This window comes from Trachypithecus francoisi, unplaced genomic scaffold, assembly GCF_009764315.1.
Source record: "Trachypithecus francoisi isolate TF-2019V2 unplaced genomic scaffold, Tfra_2.0 Lachesis_group1, whole genome shotgun sequence".
NCBI classification, from domain to species: domain Eukaryota; kingdom Metazoa; phylum Chordata; class Mammalia; order Primates; family Cercopithecidae; genus Trachypithecus; species Trachypithecus francoisi.
In genome coordinates this window covers 56941862-56960980 of record NW_022681454.1, presented here as the reverse complement: position 1 = coordinate 56960980, position 19119 = coordinate 56941862, and the positions used below count along the sequence as shown (strand labels likewise).

The 19119-nt window shown below is 38.2% G+C and overlaps 1 protein-coding gene across 19 annotated transcripts in view; it reads right to left on the bottom strand.

Annotated features, from left to right (window-relative positions):
* CCDC158 (coiled-coil domain containing 158) overlaps positions 1 to 19119 on the bottom strand; it is a 125284-nt gene that overhangs the window by 85510 nt on the left and 20655 nt on the right. For 13 of the 19 annotated variants that reach the window (XM_033214364.1, XM_033214363.1, XM_033214362.1 and 10 more), the window contains 5 exons: positions 14455 to 14672; positions 2712 to 2821; positions 2246 to 2573; positions 1822 to 1898; positions 778 to 888 (listed from right to left, as the gene is read on the bottom strand). In XM_033214364.1, the coding sequence (XP_033070255.1) occupies positions 778 to 888; positions 1822 to 1898; positions 2246 to 2573; positions 2712 to 2821; positions 14455 to 14672 (844 nt within the window). The remainder of the gene's footprint in view (positions 1 to 777; positions 889 to 1821; positions 1899 to 2245; positions 2574 to 2711; positions 2822 to 14454; positions 14673 to 19119) is intronic. The other 6 variants (XM_033214375.1, XM_033214376.1, XM_033214377.1 and 3 more) reach the window with 4 other exon arrangements.

Genomic DNA, 19119 nt, shown 5'->3' with positions numbered 1-19119 from the left:
CGCCACCAAGTCCAGCTAATTTTTTGTATTTTTAGTGGAGACAGGGTTTCACTGTGTTAGCCAGGATGGTCTTGATCTCCTGACCTTGTGATCTGGCCGCCTCAGCCTCCCAAAGTGCTGGGATTACAGGCATGAGCCACCGTGCATGGCCAATAATTATATTTTAAAACGTGAGAAGGACATGGTATTTGGGAGATTACAAATCTGAATTGTAATCACGTGTCGGGGAGGGGCCTGGTGGCAGGTAACTGGATCATGGCGGCAGATTTCCCCCATGATTTTTGCCATGATAGTGAGTGAGTTCTCATGAGATCTGATGGTTTAAAAGTGTGGCATGTCCCCACTCTCTCTCTCGCTTGCTTTGCCATGGTATGATGTGCTTGCTTCCCCTTTGCTTTCCATCATAATTGTAAGTTTCCTGAGGTCTTCCACTCATGACTCCTGTTAAGCCTGTGGAACTCTGAGTCAATTAAATCTCTTTTCTTCATAAATTACCCAGTCTCAGGTAGTTCTTTATAGCAGTGTAAGAATGGACTAGTACAAATACTTAAAACAGCCAATCCCAGGAGCTCCAAATACTTGCAACAATACTTCTTATATGGTCAGATAATGTTACCTATGTTAAGCAATATTTTCTGTTCATTTAAATGTTAGAAAAAAAGTTTTACTTTCTTATGAAATCTTACCAAGCAAATTCTAAAAGATTATAGAACAGAAAGTTAATGAAAATAATATCTCTAAAATGAAGATGAATGACTAACAGTTTAAACCACATACTGAATGATTTCCATTTGACTCTGGATACTATTGGCTTGGCTTCGAGCACTGCTAGCTTTCTCAGTAAGTCCTGTTATTTCAACTTCATGTTCACTTATTAACTGCTCAATCCTATAAAAAGAATGTGGTGATTGTTATTTGATACAGAAGATTTTCCTATGAATTATTTTAAAAATGAATGATTTTCAATACTCTCAAATTTAGTATTTTGCTTTGCTTTTGTACATGCTACTCTTTTAATAACAAGTGTCTACAACAGGTCCAAAAGCCTTTATCCAAATCTTTTGGGAGTCATCTAGTTTTGGAATTCAGATTTTTTTTTAGTTTACCATGGTAATAAATTGCAAGTACTATATATTATATGACACCCCAAGTGAGATGTAGGGAAGTGTCTCATTTAACCAAACATATTATGAAGGCAACAATTTGCAAGTATTCACACTAAATCATAGACTATGGAAAGGTTTACATTAGCTCTGGTCAGGTTTTTCCAACAAATGAGTGACAAAAACTGTCTCCTTCACCAAACTTTAGTCAGGCTCTTCTGAGGCCTCTTTTCAACTATGCCTCAACCTTTGGCCTGTCTAGCCCAGACTTAGCAAGAATCTTGCTGAGTCTGTTTAGTCCTCCCACCCTCAATATCTGGTCAAGTTCTTCATCTTCATTCTGACTTTGGTATCTAAGCCCTTGGCCTGAGTTTAGCAAGAATCCCCCTACTCTTGATGCCTTTTCTCAGTAATTTTCCATCCACAGACCCCCTCACCATGCCCCGTGGCTATAAATCCCTATTTGGCCTTGTACTGGAAGCTGAGCTTAATCTCTCTCTCTCCTACAGCAATACTCCTACTGTAATTGTCTCGAATAACACCCTCCTTACCATTTTAACCAGGGTCAGGAAAACAAAATTGTAACATGAGTTTCCTATAAATCTATAAAAAAAAGTATGTGTTTCAGAGCGGTTTAGATTTTGGAATTGTGGCTGAAACACTGTAAAACTGTGGTTTAGTTTCACTAGGCTTTTCCATACCTTAGTCAGAAACCTACCTATCTTGATGTTGTTGCAGAAGTAGTTCCATTTTGTTCTGTGATTCAGATTTCAGTGCTTCAAGTTGATCCTCTACCTGGTTTTTAAAAAGACCCTGATTTAGTTACTGGTAAATATAAGGCTTGGAAAATCTGGATATTTTCAAGTAAAGGAATGCTTTAATGCAAATAGAAATAATACTAAAATCAAATACATTCTATCCTCATATTTTATTAGATCTTTTACTTTGTCTATACTCTCATGAAGCTATACAGGTAAACCAAGGTAGTTTCTATTATGAGAGATTATTGTGGAAGTAACTTCTGTTATTTCAGAAAAACGAGAACTTGGCTTATTTTAAGAATTTTAAAAATTACACATCTAATGCTATTCTCTTAATGCATTTTAATATAAAATTATTTAAGTAGCATTCTCACCACTTACTGGAAATATCCTCCCTTTAAGAAAAGAAATCTCTGTGTCTAATTCTCTTAGGATTTTACTAATAGCTGAGCCCAAGCTGCGGAAGTGCAGAGTAGACATGCTGTCATGTTCATATATTTTTTTGCCTGAGGCTTCTTCAAAGTCAACCAGGATTGACCGGATTTCTTGAAGCACTCCCTCATGACTAAGCATCATTTTTCGTAGCTGCTCTATTTGTGTGTTGCTGTCTTTCAGCATGTCCTCCTTAAGGCATTTGGCAGCTTCAAGTTCATGAACTGTATTTTGAAGCTGATTTCTTAAATCCTCCTGGGACTGACTCTCCCTTCGTCTATGAAATAAATGAAAGAAAATAAATAACATTGATAAAACTCATATTCACACAACTAGTTTTACTACAAAGAGTAAAACTTTAAAATAATTTCACATAATGAAAATGTGACTTCAAAATAATTTCACAAATCCCAACCTGATGTCAGCCATAGCATCTCTCTCCATTTGCATCTCCTGAAGTTTTGTTTGTAAATCAATGACTGACTGCCTCAAATAAAACTTCTGTTTCTCATGCAATTCATTGCTCTGGAAAAAAAGCCATGCAAATTAATCCTCATTAGAGAAACACATTTCCTTATAGCTAATAAGTTCCAAAACTCTACATATATCTTCATTTTTATGTCTACTTCCTTCCCTTACTGCTGCAGTTCAAAGCCTAATTAATAATTTCTCACTTAGATTACGAGAATACCTTAATTAGTCTCCCTGTATCAAGCTTGACCCTGTTTAATCCATTCTCTACAACCAAAACTCTGCTTCTAAAACAAATCTTACTTCCAGCTCAACATGGAGATAGGAATACATTTTTTACACGAAAACATGAGAATTGGTTGAAATTCTGTACATAAAAAAGTCAATCCCTACCTCCTACCCACTTAAAATACCTGGCAGCAGATACCACCACCCAAAACTCCAGGTGTCCTACTACAGAAAAATACACAAAGATTTCTAAGATCAGGCACTGAGGGATCTCCCAGCACAGGAGATACTGTAGGAGATGCTCCCGTACATAGTTGATGCCGTACCTAATCCTCCCACAGCAAAGCCATCAAGTTCTGCCCATGAATAGAGAGTCTGCCATCAGTCTTTTTATTGCCTAACTCTTGAATATAAACAGAAAACCAAAAACTGCTGAACACTTGAAGAAAAATCAGAGTAATAAATAGATCAATATCAATAAACAAGCAAACACCCAGAAAAAAAAGAAGAACCAGAGGAAACAAAGAAAGATAATGCAAGGAATAGAAGAACACTTCAAAAACCTGTATTTACAGAGAAATTCAAGAGACATTATCAGCATAAAGCAAGAATAAGATGCTATGCCACAGAAGTGATCAGAGGAGAAAGGGTCATGAAAATTAAAAATATGGTTGTAAGTGAAAAAGTTCAATTCAATAGAAATGTTGCAAGTCAAGAAATGTCCTCCAAAGGTAGAAAAAGTAGACAAATTTTTGAAACAAAAAGTAAGAGATGTAGAGATTTGACTGAGGTGAAAGTATGTTTCCAACAGGAACTTTGGAAAGACAGAACTGAAAAAACAGAAGAAGGGAAACTGCCAAAGAAAAAACGCAACTGAATTCCTCCAAACTGAAAGGCACACATCTACAGACCAATAGGTCGACTGAGGCCCTAGCATGGTGAATGAAAAAACAAAAATTCATACCTAAGTACATTATAGTGGCATTTCAGAGACAAAGAAAAGATGTTAAAGATGAAATTCAAGTAAGTAAAAAATAAAAAATAATCTACAAAGGAACAAGAACCAGATATACATCTCAATAGCGATACTGAATGCAAAAGCACAATATCTTCAAAAGATTGAGAGAAATTACTTTCAACTTTACCGAACCAATTATCAATCAAGTGTGAGTGTAAAATAGAGTCATTCTCAGACATGCAAAGATTCATAAAATGTGTCTCTTTCTTAAGAATTTAACAGTTTATTAAGAATTTAACGAAGACGTGTTTTGACTAAATGAAGGAATAGATCAAGAAAGAAGACAGGAGAGGCTGGAGGCAGAGCAAGGTGGCGGAATAGAAGCCTACACCATTCATTCCCTCACACCTGCCACCCCCGATGGGAACATCAAATTTTACAAACTATCTGCACACAGAAAAGCATCATCATAAGAACACAAAAGTCAAGTGAAAAATAGTGAGGCAGGAAAATAGGGTCTGGAGGCAGGGAACATAAGGCTGATTCACACTTCAGCTGTGACAGGAAATATCCTCTCCTTAGGGTGTAGGATGTAAATGACTTTGTAACTTTATTTCATTTTCCCCATTTACATAGGGCATACCCCCAAGTAACCAATGGAATCCTCTAGGGAGTATTTAAACTCCCCAAAATTCTCTAATGGGGCTTTTGAGTTCCTATGCTCAGGCCCACTCCCACACTGTGGAGTGTACTTTCATTTTCAATAAATTCCTTCATTCCTTCCTTGGTTTGTGTGTTTTGTCCAATTCTTTGTTCAAGACACCAAGAACCTGGACACCCTCTACTATTAAAAATAGTACTTGGTTTTAATTCATATGGTGGAAAGAGGCATTGAGGAGGGCAGGAGAGACAGTCTCGAATCTCCAACGCCACCCCTTTCACCATCCCCCAGCAGTGGCTATGCAGAGGATCTGCGTAGCGGAGGGAGATCACAGCAAAGGGGGGGATTTTATATTTAATTCAGTGCTGCCCCATCAGAGGGGAGAATCAAGCCATGCTGGGCTTAGAGGGAGCATTTGAACCAGCCCTAGTCAGAGGGAAATCGTCCATTTCAGTGGTCAGAACTCAAGTTTCTTAGCAAGCCTCACCACCACATGCTGAAGTGCACTGGGGTCCTAGGTAAATTTGAAAGGCAGCCTAGGACACAAGGACTGCAATTCTTAGGCAATTCCTAGTGCTAGGCTGGGCTTAGAGCCAGTAAACTAGGGTGGCATGTGACCTAAGGAGACCCAAGTTGGTGTGGTTAAGGGAGTGCTTGCACAATCCCTTTCCCAACCCCAGACAGTGCAGCTTGCAGCAACAAAAGTGACTCCTTCCTTCTACTTGAGGAGAGGAGAGCAAAGCGTGAAAAGGACTTTGTCTTGCATGTTAGATACCAGTTCAGCCACAGCAGGGTAGGGCAGTGGGCAGAGTCATGAGGTCCCCATTCCAAGACCTACCTCCTGGACAACAATTCAAGATACACCCTGGGCCAAAAGGGAACCCATTGCCTTGAAGGGAAGAACGCAGTCCTGGAAGGGTTCATTACCTGCTGACTAAAGAGTCCTTGGGGACCAGGCATGGTGGCTCACACCTGTAATTCCAGCACTTTGAGAAGCCGTGGTGGGCAGATCATTTGAGCTCAGGTGTTTGAGACCAGCCTGACCAACATGGTGAAACCCTGTCTCTACTAAAATCCAAAAAAATAGGCAGGGCGCGGTAGCTCACGCCTGTAATCCCAGCACTTTGGGAGGTCGAGGCGAGCATCATGAGGTCAGGAGTTTGAGACCAGCCTGGCCAAGATGGTGAAACCCTGTCTCTACTAAAAATACAAAAATTAGCCAGGCGTGGTAGCATGTGCCTGTAGTCTCAGCTACTGAGGAGGCTGAGGCAGGAGAATTGCTTGCACCTGGGAGGCAGAGGTTGCAGTGAGCTGAGATTGCGCCACTGCACTCCAGCCTGGGTGACAGAGAGAGACTCCGTCTCAAAAAAAAAAAAAAAAAAAAAAAAAAAAACCAAAACAAAAAAATTAGCCTGGCATGGTGGCGCATGCCTGTAGTCTCAGGTACTTAGGGGGCTGAGGCAGGAGAATCATTTGAACCTGGGAGGCAGAAGTTGCAGTGAGCCAAGATGCCACCACTGCACTCCAGCCTGGGTGACAGAACATGACTCCATCTCAAAAAATAATAAACATAAAAATAATAAAAATAAAGAGCACTTGGGCCCTGAATAACCAGCAGTGATACCCTGAGAGTATGCTTTGGACCTTGGGCTCTGAGATGTGCTGGCTTCAGGAGTGACCTAGCACATTCCCAGCTATGGTAGCTACAGTGAAAGACTCCTTCTGTTTGAGAAAAGCAGAGGGAAAAGTAAAGGAGACTTTGTCTTACACCCTAGATACCAGCTCAGCCACAGTGGGTAGAGCAACAAGCAGGCTCTTGGAGTCTCCAAGTCTAGGACTATGCATTTGGATCTGGGCAAGGCAGCATTTCTGGACCTGTCCTGTGTCAGAAGGGAACCCAGTGCCCTAAAGGATGAGTCCCAGGCCTGGCAACATTCACCACAAGCTAATCAAAGAGCCCTTGGCTTTAAGTAAACATCACTGGTGGCAGGGCAGAAACCCCATGGACTAGTGGTGGTCGTAGCCACAGGGAGAAGCTCCTCTGCCTTTGGAAAGGGGAGGAAAGAATGGGAAGGACTTTGTATTGTGGTTTGACTGCCAGCTTAGCTGCAGTAGAATAGAACATAAGGTAAACTGCTAAGGTATTTGGCTCCAATCCCTGACTCCCTGACAGCATGTCCAGACATGCACAGGACCTGGGGGATCTCACCACCCTGAAGGGAAGGACCTTGGACAAGACTCAGTGCAGTGCTGACTTCAGGTCTGACCCATCACATTCCCAGTGCTGGCAGCCACAGGAGTGCTTGCATAACCACACCCCCAGTTCCACGTGGGTCAGCACAGAGAGGGAGAGAGACAGAGAAACTCCATATGTTTGGGAGAAAGGTAAGAGAAAAGAACAAGAGTCTCTGCCTGGTAATCCAGAGAATTCTTCCAGATCTTATCCAAGACCACCAAGGCAGTACCTCTATGAGTCTGCAAAAACCACAGCGTTATTAGGCTTGGGGTTTTGAATACCTGGAAAGCCTTCCTGAGAAGGACAGGCACAAATAAGCTCAACTATGAAGACTACCACAAATAACTAACTTCAATGCCCAGACACCGAAGTACATCTACAAGCATCAACACCATCCAGGAAAACATGACCTCACTAAATGAACTAAGTAAGGTACCAGGGACCAATCCTGAAAAAACAGAGATATATGACTTTTCAGACAGATAATTCAAAATATCTGTTTTGAGGAAATTCAAAGAAATTAAAGACAACTCAGAAAAAGAATTCAGAATTCTATCAGATAAATTTAACAAAGAGATTAAAATAATTACAAAGAATCAAGCAGAAATATTAGAATTGAAAAATGCAATTGATGTGCTGAAGAATGCATCAGAGTCTCTTAATATCAGAAATGATCAAGCAGAAGAAAGAATTAGTCAGAAGACAGGCTATTTGAAAATATACAGTCAGAGGAAACAAAATAAAAAAGAAAAGAAAACAATGAAGCACACCTACAAGATCTAGAAAATGGCCTCAAAAGGACAAATCTAACTTATTGGCCTTAAAAGGGAGTTAGAGAAAGAGATGGGGTAGAAAGTTTATTCAAAGGGAAAGTATCAGAGAACTTCCCAACCCTAGAGAAAAATACCAACATTCAAGTGCAAGGTTACAGAACATCAAGCAGATTTAACTCGAAGAAGACTATCTCAAGGCAATTAATAACCAAACTCCTAAAGGTCAAGGATAAAGGATCCTGAAAGCAGCAAGAGAAAAGAAACAACATACAATGAAGCTCCAGTACATCTGGCAGCAGGCTTTTCAGTGGAAACCTTGCATGCCAGGAGAGAGTGGCATGACATATTTAAAGTGCTGAAGGCAAAAAATCATCTACCACAGAATAGTATATCTAGTGAAAATATCCTTCAAACATGAAGGAGAAATAAACACTTTTCTAGAAAACAAAAGATGAGGAATTTCATCAACACCAGACCAGACCCGTCCTACAAGAAATGCTAAAGGGAGTTCTTCAATCTGAAAGAGAAGGATGTTGTTAATAAGCAAGAATAAATCATCCAAAGGTACAAAACTCATTGGTAATAGTAAGCACACAGAAAAACACAGAATAATATAACACTGTAATTGTGATGTGTAAACTTCTCTTAAGTAGAAAGGCTAAATGATAAACCAATCAAAAATAATCGTAACAACTTTTTAAGCCATAGATATTACAATAAGATTCAAATAGAAACAACTAAAAGTTAAAAAGTGGGGGCACAAAGTCAAAGTGCAGAGTTTGTATTAGTTTTGTTTTTGTATGTTTGTTTATGCAATCAGCATTAAACTGTCATCACTTAAAAAGTGATGGGTTTAAAATAATGGCTTATAAGAGAGTATTGTAAGCCTCATGGTAACCTCAAAGGTGAAAAACATACAACAGATATGCAGAAAATAAAAGCAAGAAATCAAAGCATGGTAGTTGGTTATCAGAACTTACTAACATTAGTGTCACTAGAGTCGGTATAAAACCAACTGCTAAATTTGACTGGCTTAAAAATAAAGAAATCAAAGCACACCAACAGAGAAAAATCACCTTCACTAGGATGAATACAGGAAGGAAAAGAAGAAGGAAGAGAAGCCTACAAAGCAACCAGAAAACAAATAACAAAAATGGCAGGAGTAAGTCCTTACTCATCAATAATAACATTGAACATAAATGGACTAAACTGTCTAATTAAAAGACACAGAGTGGCTGAATGGATTAAAAGACAAGACTCACTGATCTGTTGCCAACAAGAAACACACTACACCTACAAAGACACACACAGTCTGAAAATAAAGGGATGGAAAAAGATATTCCATACCAATGGAAACCAAAAAAGAGCAGAGGTAGCTATACTTATATCAGACAAAATAGATTTCAAGACAAAAACTATAAGAAGAAACAAAGAAGTCACAATATAATGATAAATGGGTCAATTCAGTAAGAGGAGGTAACAATTTAAAATACATATGCAGCCATGACTGGGGCATCCAGATATATAAAGCAAATATTATCAGAAATAAAAGATAAGCCTCAACACAATAATAGCAAGATACATCAACACCCCACTTTCAGGACTGGATAGATCGTCCAGACAGAAAATCTACAAAGAAACATAAAACCTAATCTGCACCATAGACCAAATGGAGCCAATAGATATTTACAGAACTTTTCATCCAAAGGCTGCAGAATACACAGCCTTGTGTACACACAGCAATAGACACAGGAATGTTCTGGGCAGAATACATTCCTCAGCACATGGATGATTCTCAAGGAGAGACCATACGTTAGGTCACAAAATAAGTCTTAAAACATCCAAGAAAACCTGAAATAATATCAACCATCTTTTCTGACAACAAGGGAATAAAACTACAAATCAATAACAAGGGGAATTTTGGAAAGCATACACATACACAAAATTAAACAATATGCTCCTGAATGACCAGTGAGTCAATGAAGAAATTAAGAAGGAAATTAAAAATTTTATTGAAACAGATGATAATGGAAACACAACATCTCAAAACCTATGGGATATAGTGAAAGCAGTACCAAGAGGGAAATATATATCTATTAAGCGTCTACTTCAAAAAAGAAGAAAAACTTCAAATAAACAATTTAAACAATGTACTTTAAAGAACCAGAAAAGCAAGAGCAAACTGAACCCAATATTAGTACAAGAAAAAAATAATAAAGATCAGAGCAGAAATAAAATTAAAATGAAGAAAATAATACAAAAGATCAATGAAACAAAAAGTTGTTTTTTTGACAAGATAAACAAATTTGACAAATCTTTAGCCAGACTAAGAAAAAAAGAGAGAAGACCCAAATAAATATATTCAGAGACAAAAAAGGATACATTACAACTGATACTGCATAAATTCAAAGGATCATTAGTAGCTACTATGAGTGATTACATGCCAATGAACTGGAAACATCTAGAAAAAAAGGACAAATTCCTAGACACATATAACTTACCAGGATTGAACCCTGAAGAAATCTAAAACCTGAACAAGTTCCAGTAAAGAAAAGCCCAGAACCTGATGGCTTCACTGCTGAATACCAAACATTTAAAGAACCAACACTAATTATACTCAACTGTTCAAATAATCGAGGAAGAGGAACTTCTTCCAAACTCATTCTACGATGGCAGTTATTACCCTGATACCAAAACCAGACAAAGACACATCAGAAAAAGAAAACTACAGGTCAGTATCTCTGATGAATATTGATGCAGAAATTCTTAACAAAATACTAGCAAACTGAATTCAGCAATGCATTAAAGAGTTCATATATCATGACCAAGTAGGATTTATCCCTGGGATGCAAGGATGGTTAAACATATGTAAATTAATCAATGTGATACATCATATCAACATAATGAAAAACAAAAACCATATGATTATTTCAATTGAGGCCCAAAAAGCATTTGATAAAGTTAAACATCTCTTCAGGATAAAACTCTCAAAAAAATGGGTATAGAATAGAAAACAATGAAGCACACCTACAAGATCAACATAATAAAAGCCATATATGACAGAACCACAGCTAGTATTATACTTAATGGAGAAAAACTAAAAGCCTTTCCTGCAAGATCTGGAACATGACAAAGATGCCCATTTTCACCATTGTTATTCAACATAGTACTGGAAGTCCTAGCTTGAGCAATCACATAGAGAAAGAAAGAAATGACATTCAAACTGGAATGGAAGAAGTCAAATTATCCTTGTTTGCATCTATGATATAATCTTATATTTGGAAAAATCTAAAGACTCCACCAAAAAACTATTAGAACTAATAAGCAAATTCAGTCACATTGCAGGATACAGTCAACATATAAAAATCAATAGCATTTCTATATGCCAACAGTGAACAATCTGAAAAAGAAATTAAAAAAGTAATCCCATTATAAGTTCCACAAACAAAATGAAATAACTAGGAATTAACCAAAGAAGTGAAAGACCTCAACAATGAAAACTATAAAATACTGATGAAAGAAATGGAAAAGGACACCAAAAATCAGAAAGATTAGAAAAATCATGGAATAGAAAAATCAATATTGTTAAAATGTCCATAAAATCCAAAGCAATCTACAGATTCAATGTAATCTCTATCAAAATACTAATGGTATTCTTCACAGAAATAGAAAAAACAATCTTAAAATTCATATGGAGTCACAAAAGATGCAGAATGGCCAAAGCTATCCTGAACAAAAAGAATAAAACTGGGGGAACCCATTATCTGACTTCAAATTACACTACAGAGCTACAGTAACCAGAACAGCATGGTACTGGCATAAAAACAAACACATAGAACAATAGAATAGAATAGAGAACCCAGAAATGAATCCACTCACATACAGTGAATTTATTTTGAACAGAGGTGCCAAGAACATATATTAGGGAAAAGACAGTCTTTTCAATAAATGGTACTGGGAAAACTGGATATCCATATGCAGAAGAATGAAACTAGATCCCTATCTCTCACCATATTTAAAAATCAAATCAAAATGGGTTAAAGACTTATATATAAGACCTCAAACTATGAAACTCTATGAGAAAACATTGGGGGAAACTTCCTAGGACACTGGTCTAGGCAAAAATTTCTTGAGTAATACCCCACATGCACAGGCAACCAACGCAAAAATGGACCAATGGGATCACATCAAGTTAGAAAGCTTCTACACAGCAAAGGAAACAATCAACAAAGTGAAGAGAAAACCCCCAGAATGGGAGGAAATATCTGCAAACTACTCATTTGACAAGGGATTAATAACCAGAATATATAAGGAGCTCAAACAACTCTATAGGAAAAAATCTAGTAATTTGATTAAAAATAGGGAAATGATTTGAATAGACATTTCTCAAAGAACAAATACAAATGGCAAACAGGTATATGAGAAAGTGCTCAATATCACTGATCATTAGAGAAATGCAAATCTGAACTACAATGAGATATCAATTCACCCCAGTTAAGATAGTTTTTATTCAAAAGTTAGGCAATAACAAATGCTGGCAAGGATATGGAGAAAAGGGAACCCTTGTACACTGTTGGTGGGAATGTGAATTAGTACAACCACTATAAAGAACAGTTTGGAGGTCCCACAAAAAACTGAAAATAGAGCTACCATACGATCCAGCAATCCCATTGTTGGGTATATACCCCCCAAAAAGGAAATCAATATACCAAAGAGGTATCTGCACTCCCATGTTTGTTGCAGACTGTTCACAATAGCCAAGATTTGGAAGCAACCTTAGTGTCCAACCACCACAGATGAATGGATATAGAAAATGTGGTACTTACAAACAGTGGAGTACCATTTGCTATAAAAAAAGAATGAGATACTGTCATTTGCAACAACATGGATGGAACTGGAGGTCATTATGTTAAGTGAAATAAGCCAGGCACAGAAAGACAGACATCACATGTTCTTGCTTATTTGTGGGATCTAAAAATCAAAACAATTGAACTCATGGAGATAGAGAGTAGAGGGATGGTTACCAGAGAGGGTGGGAAGGGTAGTAGGGGAGTGCCAAGGGGAGGTGGGGACGGTTAATGGGTACAAAAAAATACAACGAATAAGACCTAGTATTTGATAGTACAATAGGGTGACTATCGTCAATAATAATTCAATTGTACATTTTCAAATAACTAAAAAAATATAATTTGTTTGTTTGTAACATGAAGTATAAATGCTTGAGAGGATGGATACCCAATTTTCCATTATGTGGTTTTTTACACATTGCATGCCTGACCAAAATAGCTCATATACTCCATAAATACATACGCCTTTTTGTTTAATCAAAAAAAAAAAAAAAAAAAAAAAGAAAGAAGAGAGAAAACAGTGATTCCTGGAAACCATGGATCCAACCTGGAAAGTAGTGGCAGAAGTCTTAGGAAAAGAGTTATACAAGAGACCTAAGAGAAACTAATCTAGACTGAGCAAAAGGTCAGAAGATGCTTGGAGTGTCCTGGGTCAAAGGAGGATATAGAAAACCTATATGATGTGTTTTTTTCTAATAAGGATATGATAAAGGCAAATAGTATAAGGAAAAAGAAAGGCAGTTAGGAGCCCCAGTAAAAACAAACACCTACACAAGAAAGGAAATGTACTGATTTAACACATATTTACTGAAGGCCAATAAAGTGTCATATACTGTTAGGGGATAGACATAGAAAACAAATTAAGACACTGTTTCTTCTCCTCACTGGTACCTCTGTGCTTCCTTTGTCTATATATACAACTTCATTAGTGTACTTATCATAGGGTAATTCCACTGTTTATATGACAAGCTCCCCTCCCAGACTATGAATTCCTTTTAAGTCCTATCTTATTCATTTTTTTATCCCTGTGCATACTGGGGTACATAATTTTCAACACTAAATAAAATTGTAGATTTTTTTTTCCTAAAAATGCTCACACAATCTGATGAGGTAATGTGGTAATGAGAAAAATCAGATGTACTAAATACTACAATAAATGTGTACAAATGGTAGTAACTGTACAGAGGAGAGCAGACCTAATGTCAACTAGAGGAAAGGCTTCAGAGAAGAAAATGCCTGGGCTGAGTCTTGGTGCATAATAAGAGTTTGCCAGGCAGACAAAGTAGAGAAGAGAAAACGGCCTGGGCAAAGGCATGCAGGTCTGGAATAGCGTGGTATCCAGGGACGAGCAAGTGGCCCGATACTGCCAGAATAGAGGTACCTATGGAGAATGGGTAGCATATGAGGCTAAAATGTACCAGGGCAAGGTTAGAGCATGAAGAGCTTTGGATGTGACAGTAAGGAGTCTGGCTTTTAGACTGTTAACTACTGGGACCCAACATGCAATTATAAAACCAGTTTGATTCTACATAATGTCCACTTGAAATTTTTAGCAAATAACTTCTAGATGCTATTTAGCTATGGTGCATACACACATATCTAAAAACCTACCCTCTACCATTGCTTTGTAAAGAGAAATCAGGTATTATGCTAGCAGGACAATAGGTCTACGCCAATCATTAATTGTAACTGCAGATAAATGCTACTTATAATTTTGAGTTATTCAAGTTTTATTAAAATTTACATCGTGAAACCAAGCTGCTTTGAATAATTATTAAAAAAAGAAAAATAAATATGTAGACTTTTCATTAGCCCAGTTTTAATACTGAAAATAGAAGGCACAGGTCAAATTAACACATTTAACCAATAAACCCATTGTTAGTTTTTTCTTCCAGGAAGTTGTATAACTGGCTTTACAACTACATATTGGGCCTCCCTGTTGTCCCCCAAATAGCATCAGGTACTAGAAGAGAAGGCAACTCACTTCATTTAGTCTTCTCTGTAAATCTTTGACTTGATGTGAATATTCTTCTAAAACACGTTCAAAGTGTTCCTTTCCAGGATATTGGATGATTTTTCTAGGAGAATCAAGTTCCACTTCATATTTAGGGAAAAAAGGAACCTGTGTCAAAGTCCCAGCTGAAGATGTGTTTTCAATTATTGTACCACGAATAGATGACACAAAAAATGGACTTGAAGAACCTAAATATTAAAGAATTCATTAATTAACTTTTTTTTTTTTTTGAGAAGGAGTTTCACTCTTGTTGCCCAAGCTGGAGTGCAATGACGCGATCTCGCTCATTGCAACCTCTGCCTCCCAGTTTAAGCGATTCTCCTGCCTCAGCCTCCCAAGTAGCTGGGAATATAGGAACAAGTCATCATGCCTGGCTAATTTTTTGTATTTTTAGTAGAAACAGGGTTTCACCATGTTAGCCATGGTGAAACCATGGTCCGGTCTTGAACTCCTGACCTCCTGACCTCAGGTGATCTGCCCACCTCGGCCTCCCAAAGTGCTGGGATTACAGGTATGAGCCACCGGGCCTGGGCCATTAATTAACTTTTTCATAAAATAATTTTGTGCATAATTATGCTAACTGATTCCCTTATTGAACTCTGAAGAAGCTCAAGGTCTTGGGGGAAAATATGCATGTGAAGGGATAAAGCAATTTTGGCCTTAAGCTGATGCTGTAGCAGGATGAGATTGTTAGGGGCCTTCTTGGGAGGAGGTGAATATATTTTGCATGTGAGTGAAAAGTAAATAATTTGTGATCAGGGGCAAACTGGTGGTGGTTTTAAAATATGTCCAAAAATTCTTTGATATTTCTCCCTTGAGGAGGTAGAGGTTAATTTCCCTCCTCTTTGTAAGAAAGGGGAAGGAAGGGTGTATGTGTTTATGTGTATTTGTAGCATTTGCTTAATTTTGCAAAAAACAAACAAATAAACAAAAACCTGGAAGAATAAAACAGAAACTCATAAAAGCAGTTATCTATGGGGTATAGGGATAAGTGGAAACAGAGTGGTGCAGATAGGGATGGGAGCAAGACTCTATTTAGAGCATACTGTTCACAAAGTTTTTATTTCTGAGCCATGTAAATGTTACATGTATTCAAAAATAAAATTAAAAACAAATGAAAATAAATTAAATATTAACAACAACAAGTAAACCTAAGTAAATAAGGAAATTGATAACCATCTCACAGAGAAAAGAAGATTGTTCCTTCAAATAACATTAGAACACAGTGCTAATGTTAGAACACTGTACAGCCAGCCTTGGTTACTTAGTAAGCGGTTAATGTTGGTAGTGTTGTTATAATTCTGAAACTAATTCATGTGTATTATAGAAGAGAGAAAATGAGTAAATGTACCGAAGTCTTTGGAAATTAGGGTTTTCACTGTAGGAAAGACACAAATACGAATGATAAGGAAGAACTCTATGGTATCCGATTTGAATTTGAGTTATCAGTGCTTCTAACTTATGATTTTTAAAAATTGACTTCCAAGCTTTAGCCACTGAACGGTCCGAGACACAATGGCACCTCAGTAGCAATATGCATGCCAGATCTTGATTTCTGAATGATTCCCTCCTAAAACGAACAAGGGATTCCTAGCAAAATGGTTGAATCCAGGTCTGAGGGAACAGGGAAAATACAAGGTGAGCCTGAAAACGTTTTGATATGCCAGAAAGCAATAAATTGGGGTAATGCCTTTAAAAAGACACAGAAGCCAGCTTTAAGGGGCTGGTCAAATTTGATACAACTAAGAATCAAAAACAGTAGTGACAGCAATGCATCATAGCACTTCAAATTAAAAAAACAAAAGATGGTTCTATAATGATAACAGGGAAAGCTGTTTTATTCCTGAAGAATGTCAGCTAATAACTATGATAAAATTAGAAAATCATCAATGTAATAATTGATTTAGGCACGGATCTTTAGTTGACACTAAAGCCACTGGATGAAGGATTATTTAGTAGCAGGATATTCACAGAGTTTCAAAAGATACGCTAAAGATTACATATTAATTATAAAGGGGGAAATGTAACTTTCAGTTAGTGGGATGTGGCATTATGTGTTCCCTGGGGGTATGCTGTAAAAGTATACATCACTTGGCTGGGCATGGTGGCTCATGGCTGTAATCCTAGCACTTTGGGAGGCCAAGGCAGGTGGAGTGCCTGAGTTCAGGAGTTCAAGACCAGCCTGGGCAACATGGTGAAACCCCGTCTCTACTAAAAATACAAAAAATTAGCCAAGCGTGGTAGTGCGTGCCTATAATCCCAGCTATTTGGGAGGCTGAGGCACAAGAATCATTTGAACCTGGAAGGCGGAGGTGACAGTGAGCTGAGATCATGCCACTGCACTCCAGCTTGGGTGACAGAGCGAGACCAAAAAAAAAAAAAATGTATACATCGCTTATGTAAAACTCTTGTCAAATGAGTATAATCTAAATCTGAACATGAGAAACAATTTTTAAAATTCTAGAATGGGGACATTCTATGGTACATTCTGTAAAAACTCTTCTGAACTCTTAAGGCCAATGCCATAAGAAACATGCAGAGAGAGAGAGAATGGTTATAAATTTAAAGAGAATAAGGAGATCAAACAACTAAATACAATTCATGATCTTTGATTTGCTCCTAGATTAGTAAAAATACCTAAGACTTTTTGGGAGGACAATTGGAGAAATTTATTTATTTATTTATTTATTTATTTATTTATTTATTGAGACGGAGTCTCGCTCTGTCGCCCGGGCTGGAGTGCAGTGGCCGGATCTCAGCTCACTGCAAGCTCCGCCTCCCGGGTTCACGCCATTCTCCTGCCTCAGCCTCCCGAGTAGCTGGGACTACAGGCGCCCGCCACCTCGCCCGGCTAGTTTTTTGTATTTTTTAGTAGAGACGGGGTTTCACCATGTTAGCCAGGATGGTCTCGATCTCCTGACCTTGTGATCCGCCCGTCTCGGCCTCCCAAAGTGCTGGGATTACAGGCTTGAGCCACCGCGCCCAGCCGAGAAATTTAAATATGAACACATTAGATGATACTGTATTGACAGTATTTATCTTAGATATAATAATGTGGTTTGAGAAAATCATCCTTAATCTTAGGAGATGCACATTCAGGTTTTAAAGCAAGAATCATGATGCTTTCAACTAATTTTCAAATAGTCTGGCAAAATGAGATACATATTATAGGTATACAGATAAGGCAAATATGACAAAATGTGGACAACTGGTGAATCCAGTTGGAGGGTATATAAGGTAAGCACTGTATTGTTCTTTCCATTTTTCTGCAACTTGAGAAAATTTCAAATAAAAAACTGTTTGGGTGTGGAACATCGCACACTGGGGCCTATAGGGGTGCAGAAGGAGGGAGAGCATCAGGATACATGGCTAATGCATACAGGGCTTAATACCTAGGTGATGGGTTGATAGATGCCGCAAACCACGATGGCACACATTTACCTATGCAACACACCTGCATATCCTGCACATGTATCCCAGAAATTAAAATTAAATTAAATTAAATTAAGTTAAATTAAAAATATATAGGCCGGGCGCCGTGGCTCACGCATGTAATCTCAGCACTTTGGGAGGCCAAGACAGGTGGATTGCCTGAGTTCAGGAGTTCAAGACCAGCCTGGGCAACACGATGAAACCCCACCTCTACTAAAAATACAAAAAATTAGCCGGGAATGGTTGTGGGCGCCTGTAGTCCCAGCTACTCGGGAGGCTGAGGCAGGAGAAAGGCATGAATCCGGAAGGCGGAGCTTGCAGTGAGCCTAGATCGTGCCACTGCACTCCAGCCTGGGCGCCGACAGAGCGAGACTCCGTCTCAAACAAGATAAATAAATAAAAAGCAGTTCATCGGACTTAGCAAAGAGGGGGAATCTGGCCACATTGACCAGAGTGATTTCATTGGAATACTGGGCGCAAAAGCCGTAAGGCGGTTGCTTGTAGAGTGAACGGATGGTTAGGAAACGTAGCTAGGGAATACAGATTTTTCTTTTAGAAGGCACAACTATGAAGGAGAGATCAGAAAGGGATAGGTCGGGGAAAAGGGTTTTTGTCATTTTGGTTTGTGTGTTCTATGTATTTGTTAGTGTTTTTAGATTGGGAGAGACGTGGCATGGTTTTATTGATGGAAAGGCACAAACGGAGAGAAAGAGGCTGAAGATACAAATCAGCAGGGGTAATTTCTGAGCCAGATCTCTGAAGGGGCAGAGGAGTTGACAGTGGGGAGCGAAAAGAAAAACATGGTTAGTGAATTAAGAAGCTGACTCTTCCACTGAGCTATGGGAGAAGGAGGCATGGACTGAGAAAAATAGTGGGCCTTCAGCACAGGATATGAGGAGAAAAGAGAGGACCAGCATAGGGCTTCTGTTTTCTCTAGAAATTAGGCAATAATGCTATCTGAGAGTGAGAAAGAAGAAGACAGGGAAAGGTAGTTAAGAATGGTGTGATTTTCGTATGTTTATTGCGGCACTATTCACAATAGCAAAGACTTGAAACCAACCCAAATGTCCATCAATGATAGACTGGATTAAGAAAATGTGGCACATATACACCATGGAATACTATGTAGTCATAAAAAAGGATGAGTTCATGTCTTTTGTAGGGACATGGATGAAGCTGGAAACCATCATTCTGAGCAAACTA